This window comes from Pundamilia nyererei, unplaced genomic scaffold (assembly GCF_000239375.1).
Source record: "Pundamilia nyererei isolate P.nyererei 1_Seehausen unplaced genomic scaffold, PunNye1.0 scaffold00359, whole genome shotgun sequence".
Lineage (NCBI taxonomy): Eukaryota > Metazoa > Chordata > Actinopteri > Cichliformes > Cichlidae > Pundamilia > Pundamilia nyererei.
This window is the reverse complement of record NW_005187760.1, coordinates 145,657-153,261: the sequence shown is the minus strand read 5'-3', so window position 1 is coordinate 153,261 and position 7,605 is coordinate 145,657. Positions and strand designations below refer to the sequence as shown.

Below are 7,605 nucleotides of genomic sequence, written 5' to 3'. Positions count from 1 at the left end.
GTGGACATTTAGATGAGAAAATATATATTTGACACATTTGAGGAAAATACTAATAAAATAAAAATAAAAATAAATAAAATACATTTTCCCTGTAGAAATCTAAATTTTTTTGCTCTTTTTTGCTCTATAAAAATAGTTGTTTTTCTTTTTCAATCATCTTAGCAGTAGGATATACATGAAAAGAGAACCAAATTAAGTTTGAGTGAAAATGTAAATTTTTTGCACTCTCTGGGCAACTGACTCAGTGACTCAAGTGACTCAAAAAACACGATTCATTTTGGTAAGTGACTTATTCAAACTTGTTTCAGTAAAAAGAATCGAATTTATCATCACTACTCAGGAGGTCTCCAGGAGGTCTCAAATGCCTAAACCACCTCTACTGGCTCCTGTTTGACATTGAGGAGTAGCGGCTTTACTGAGTGTCTTTTCTTATTTTTTTTTCAACAAAAATAAGCACATTATAACAAGTATTAGGCAAGACAAAGAAACAGTCAAGATAGTCATTTACCAGCTCATATTTTAAAAAGCCTCGTAAGGCTATGTTAATGCAATTGGGTGATTTTCTCTCATTTCTGCATTGTAATTTGGAATCAAATGGATTTAAGGAAATGGCATTTCTTTATTTCTAAGCCAGAGCTGCTGAAAGTTCATCAAATTTTTTTACGCCAATGGACCATTGTTTTTACAGCAATGGTGGATCATGGAGCTTAGCAATATTTTTTATAAGCCAAGCTTTCCGGTTGGCTGTCTTGAGCCAATCTCTCTTTCGGCTTTGTCATGTGGCAAAGTAAAAATACAGATTCAAACGGATGAAGAAAGACACAGGTGAAATGACCATGGAATGTACCAAAAACTGATCCTAAACTATCTTTTGGTCTTTAGATAGAGATAAACAATGGCTTAGGTTTTGTCTGAAAATATACCCCTAATTTCCTTCGGGATTAATAAAGTATTCTGATTCTGATTCTGATTCTCCTGATTATGAGAGTGATCTTGTTTTTATGGAGTTGTAAAAGAAACAGTCCACCAATCTCCACTGTTTGGGCTGTTTGAATGGGTGCAAATACATTGAGATTTTTGCACATTACATGTAGCACATTAGAGCCTCTGTTGTGGTGGTTCATTGTCTTAGATTCTGGCATTAACACAATTACTATTTATTCCTTCTAAATAAACAAATTTGTAAGTATTGTTTTAGCACAGGAAATGTGGTTGCAGGATATGGAATTCAAGAGGCTAGAGTTCATATTTTGAGGCAGGAGGTAGTCAGTGGGGCAAACTTTTGTCCAAAGGCTTCCTAGCAGGTAAATTGTCATGCTGGTTTCTGTCATCTAGTCACTTCTATGACTAGAAGTGACTGTCTTTTAAAAAACATACACATGACAATCATAGATACATTTTTCTGTTACCATAGCATGATAAAGAATAAAAATGGTACAGTGTACAATAAATAAACGCCACATTCCAAGTGCTATAGGCCTTATACTATGACAATTTTTTCCTGAGTGATGAGTAAAAGGTAGGAGTGCAACCGAGCAGTGCAAATTGCATTAACACATAATATGTATACCATAAAGAAGAAACAACTGCAAAAGGGTATAATGCAGAAATACATGGGGGCAGGGATACCTCAGTAGGTAGAGTGGTCGCCCCATGATTGGAAAGTCGGGGGTTCGAATCCACTGAACGGCTACCCTGAGGGACCCCTGAGCAAGGTACCGTCCCTACATACTGCACCCTGTGTGCCTGCTTAGTGGCTGCCCACTGCTTCACTGAGTGAATGGGTCAAATGCAGAGAAAAACAAGTCATTTCCCCATGGGGATTAATAAAGTATACATTATTATTATTATTATTACTACATGTATGAAAAAGTATGTGTGAAAACATTTGCCTAACAGGTGTGTTCTGTCGGGCATACGTTTCTGTGGCATGCCTGTCACAGAAAGAAGAATTATGTTACAGCTTTACAGAGAATGGTGGGAATGATTTCCTGAGGTGTTCTTTTTGGTAGCAGGGTTAAATCACAAGTGGGAAGGATTTCTGATGGCTCAGTAGTGTTGAATGGAGTGGTTGAGATGAATTGTCCATGAGGGAGAGCAGTTTGTTCAGTGAACAATGATAGTTTGCATGTGACTGGACATATGCAGACTGCACAAGTAACTTACCCCACCGTTTAGTGGTCATAATTTTGGCTTATATGTGTGCATTTAGCCAATTTATTATATAATATAATATGTAAACAAATAACAACATTTAATGAACATTAAATAAAAAATTCTGATATAATGTTCTCCAGGAGAACTTTAAAATGATTTTGAGGGAGGCTGGGGACATTGAGTCCAAATGAACTATGTTCTGCACCTCTGTTTGAGGCTGCTGCGAAGGAGTTGGTGCTACAAGTTGGTTGGTGCCTGTCGTGGTGGTAATTCCTAAATGAGATGTGGACCAGCAGGCCAAGCGGAATGCAGCTAAAGTAATAGTTTAACCAAACCCCAGGTGAGGGAGGAGTTTGGTGAGACAAGGAAAAAGACTTTCAGCCTGCCTCAAAACAATTTTGGGCAAACCATCAGGAGACTCAGGATGGGAAAGAGGTGTTCTACTCACATGGTGTATAGTGTAGGTGGGATGTTGCTGACTTCAACTGACAAGACAGTCGGGCGGTGGAAGGGAGTATGGGGATGAGGGGGAAGACTTGCCCATCACTAGGGCAAAATCATTGAGGCAGTTAAACAACTCATTGGTGTTTGGGTTTCTGGGGTGAATGAGGTTTCTGTCAATACAGTTTCTGAAGGCTCAGAATGTTGCAGGGTTGTCCTGGTTGACGCAACTCTACTCCATCATGTGGCACTCTGGAGTGGTTCCTCTGGATTATCAGACTGCTGTGGTGGTCACCATCTTTAGGATGGGGTATCGGAGGGTTAACTACAGGGAAATTATACTCTTCAGCCTCCCTGGGACGGTCTATGGCAGGGTACTGGAGAGGAATGTTAATCCATCTTTCGAACCTCAAATAAAGGGGGAACAATGCGATTTTTGTTCTCTGGTTGCTGAACATTTGATTAGTTCTTTATCCTCTCAAGGATATATAAGACTGTGTGTGAATTTGCCCAACCACTCTACATGTGTTTCGTTGATTTGGAGAAGGCACTCAATTTGGTCCCATGGAGTATCCTGTGGGAGGAGCATGGGAAGCATGGGGTGTCTGGCCTGTTGCTATTAGCCATTTGAGCTCTGTAATTGTTGCAGGAGCTTGGTCCACATTGTCAGCAATAACTCATTTCTGGTGGATGTTGGACCGAGTGAGGGCTGCGCTTTGACACCAGTTCTGTTCATAGAGAATTTCTAGGCATATCCAGGTAGATGGCCAAGTGGCTTCAGAATATTGTCTTTAATTTTGCAGATAATGTGGTTCTGCTGGGTTCATCAGTTGGTGGCCTCCAGCTCGCACTGATTAAGGGGAGAAAGGAAGAGGAGATTGACAGGTGGATTGGGGCTACGGCTGCAGTGATGAGGACATTGCATCAGGTTATTGTAATTAAGGGAAGAGATGAGTGTAAAAAAGCAAAACCCTACCCTAGCCTAGCTTATTATCACAAGATCTGAGTACTGAGATCTGGTGAACACAATAAATGAGATCCTGGATACAAGCGGTGGTAAATAAGCTATCTCCGAAGGGTGGCTCTCCCTTAAAGAAGGTGAGGAATTCAGCCATCCAAGAGTGGTTTAGAGCAAATTCACAACTCCTACACATGGAAAGGTGCCAGTCAAGGTGGTTCAGGGATCTGACTAGAATCCCTCCTGGATGAGGTGCTTCGGGCATGCCCCACCAAAGGAGGCCATGGGACAGACCCACGACACGCTGAAGAGATTACCTTTCTCAGCTGGCCTGGGAATGCCTGGAGGTGTCTGGGGAGAGGGAGGTCCTTGCTTAGGCTGCTGCCCCCACGACCCAGCCCTGGATAAGCAGCAGAAAATAGATGGATGGATTGATGGAAGAAATCTTAGTTCTCACCGTCAATCGTTTCCAATATGAAAAGTACACCTCTGTTTCAGGTAATGCTCCACAGCGTAAGCCACTTTCTCTGCACCTAAGTAGATCACACTTGGCTGAACAAAGTAAAAAACATTTGTCACTGTAAATATGCGGATTTGTGTTAAATTATTTGCCATTTTATTCCATTCTATAACAGCAGTGTTTTCAGAGGACACAAACTGGCAAGAAGAACTTGCTAAGAGAATTCCAAGGGTCAGCTGGTCATAAATCCCAGCATGTATCATGCAGGTATAAGCACAGGAACATACAAATGCCATAGTTAACCTAGAAAAGGTTAAAGGTCTTAAATAATCAGGCCCCATCTTATCTTAATGAGCTTGTAGTACCATATCACCCTATTAGAGCACTTTGCTCTCGCTCTGCAGGCCTACTTGTTGTTCCTAGAGTATTTAAAAGTAGAATGGGAGGTAGAGCCTTCAGTTTTCAGGCCCCTCTTCTGTGGAACCAGCTTCCAGTTTGGATTCGGGAGACAGACACTATCTCTACTTTCAAGATTAGGCTTAAAACTTTCCTTTTTGCTAAAGCATATAGCACTTTATATAGCCTCTGTAGAAATTATCCACATATCTCACTTATCTTAACTGCGCTCTACTGTATAGCTCTGTAAATAATCATTCTGTACATACGATAATTTTTAACCCTACAACTGTTTACAACTTGCATAGTCCCCATTTCTGTATAGCTGTATATCTCAGATTTCTGTAAAGTTATTTATTTCATATTTTGTATAGTTTTTCATATTTATATCCTGTTCATAGCTTGTACTCACTACAGCCTGTACATACCTATAGTTATAGAATATTCACAACATACTTCATACCGTGTACATTATAACGTACCATAATAGACCCATTCTGTAATATACTTACATATCTATACTATTGCTAATATATATTGTAATATATCTATATCACTAAAGCACTTCTGGATGGATGCAAACTGCATTTCGTTGCCCTGTACCTGTGCATGTGCAATGACAATAAAGTTGAATTCTATTCTAATTCTATTCTATATAGTTAGGGCTGGACCAGGTGACCCTGAATCCTCCCTTAGTTATGCTGCAATAGACGTAGGCTGCCGGAGATTCCCATGATGCATTGACTTTTTCCTTTCCCGTCACCTTTCTCACTCAGTATGTGTTAATAGACCTCTCTGCATTGAATCATATCTGTTATTAACCTCTGTTTCTCTTCCACAGCATGTCTTTCATCCTGTTTTCCTTCTCTCACCCCAACCGGTCGCAGCAGATGGCCCCGCCCCTCCCTGAGCCTGGTTCTGCCGGAGGTTTCTTCCTGTTATATAGGAGTTTTTCCTTCCCACTGTCGCCAAAGTGCTTGCTCATAAGGGGTCATATGATTGTTGAGTTTTTCTCTGTACCTATGAAGCTCCTTGAGGCGACTTTTGTTGTGATTTGGCGCTATATAAATAAAGTTGAATTGAATTGAATTGAAAAATTTGCAATGTGTTGAATTGCAACACCTGCTGTAGATACACACAGTCCAGGAACCAACCATCGTCATAATAGAATGAAACCACCACTGGAAAAGCAAAGGCTGTTTTATTCCTTTTCACACACAAACACACACACACACACACATATGCGCGTGCGCCGGGTTATTAAGTCAGATCTTGTGATAATTAGCACATACAGCTAATCTGTGTATGTACATTGACAGAGACTTACTCAGGCAATGCTCTTCTGATGATGCTGTGAACTTGCTTGTAGATATCCAGTTTGGAAAGACAGCTGCACTGGGTGTGGTTGGCTACACTGATGGTCACTGGTTTCGTCCCTTGGGTGATTGGCACTCTGATCTCAAACAGCTGCAAAGAGTTGTAAAAAAGCAACGTGAATTAAAAGAATGTATATTGATATGCACTGTAAAAATAGCAATGCACATCCTATCAATTTGTCAAGGAGAGTATCTCAAAAAAGTCAATACAATGGTACATTACAATGTGAAATAGCTACTATGGTAATGGTCTATACTCACTGAGAAGATAAGGGCCTTTTCTAAACAACTATTCAGGAATGGAAACATAGTCTAAGGCCTAACACCTATTAGCTTTATTTTTCTTTTACTAGTTTGGGGATCACAATATAACTAGAGAATAACTAGGCTGTGTTACATATGGTTTATGTGTTTTGAAAATGAATTAAAAAGTCTAAAGCCCCATACACTTATAAAATAATTTGCTTGCCAGACATCACTTGGTAGCTAGTGAACATTCAAGGCTCCAGTGGCGTAGGTAACCCTCAAATGGATTTACCACCCAGTCAAATGTCAATCAGTGTCATCCTTCACTCCCAAATATAGTCTGTTCAGCTGCTCCATCACACTTAAACTTGCACATCAAAGGTTAAGTGTGTAAAATATCACAGCTAGATCCTAGTGGGTTGCAGATCACAGTTAACTGAATTCTTTTTTCATACACCTCAGATTTCAAGTGCATTAATGCTGAGCACATTGGGCACTGTAAGACAAACACATTTCAGTCAGCCAAGAGAGATCAAGAACATTACATTTAGACTGTAACACCTGCGGTTGGCCACTTTGGATTTCCCTATAGCAGTGCTTCTACTGCTTCTACAAAGATCACCAAAGAAAATTTGGCTTCAATTCATTACCAGTAGTTTGGTTTGGATCACTTTTTTCTCAGTATATAGTAGTATATCATATATATCATGTATCAAATCACAGAGTACAAATGAGTAGAACTGTCCAAACTTTGACTGGTACTGCATTTGCATCACCTTATCCCCAATCTCCTCTAAACTTCCTTTCATTGTGGCATTGTGTGATTCTGAGTGAGGAAGTTTAGCCAGCTTTACTTTGCTAAACAGTCAATCTGGTGAGCATTCTGGTACAGCATACCCAGTTACCAGTAAGTACTTTTCTACACTGCCAGTTGTAGTGTTTTAAAAAAAAAATATATATATGATTCAGTGAATACAGTGAAGTATCTGTATAACATCTTTTGCCTGGTCAATGCACAAAGTTGCAATTTGACCGAGAGAAGACAACAGCAATAAGATGTTAGTTTTCACTGGCTGAAAGAGGGGCCAAGTGCAAATTATACTGGCATTTTAAAATAAGATTTGCTCTGATTATGCAGTATGAAAGCTCAATGTGTGGAGAAGGGCGTAGTGGACAATTTTAAGATACCAATTCCACAGCCACAATTTGTACAGCGGGAATGGCTTCTTAATTTTTTACAAGAGAGCGAAAAAGAGCAAAAAAATGTTTTCTGTAAAGGAAACATTTTGTTCTCTCAGCTTTTGAACAATGACATTTTTTATTAAATTGTGCCTTTTGTATCAAAACAGTGGATTTTAATCCAATCAAAGATGTGCAGATTCTGCAAACAAGTGCAGAATTTCAGCTTTAGTTCAAAGGTTTAACAAAGCATTTGCATTATTTAGAATTTTTTATACATCTTTAATCACAAAAAAAGTATTTTTGATTGCAGACTCTGACAATGTAAGCAAGGAATCTGAATTTGTGTTATTTCAGTTATTACATTATATATAGTATAATGTATATATATA

At 39.4% G+C, this 7,605-nt stretch overlaps 1 protein-coding gene across 1 annotated transcript in view; it reads right to left on the bottom strand.

The window, feature by feature from the left end:
* Positions 1–7,605, bottom strand: part of vegfc (vascular endothelial growth factor c) — a 112,234-nt gene that overhangs the window by 37,998 nt on the left and 66,631 nt on the right. The window contains exon 4 of the mRNA XM_005752433.1: positions 5,740–5,879. Coding sequence (XP_005752490.1) covers positions 5,740–5,879 — 140 coding nt within the window. The remainder of the gene's footprint in view (positions 1–5,739; positions 5,880–7,605) is intronic.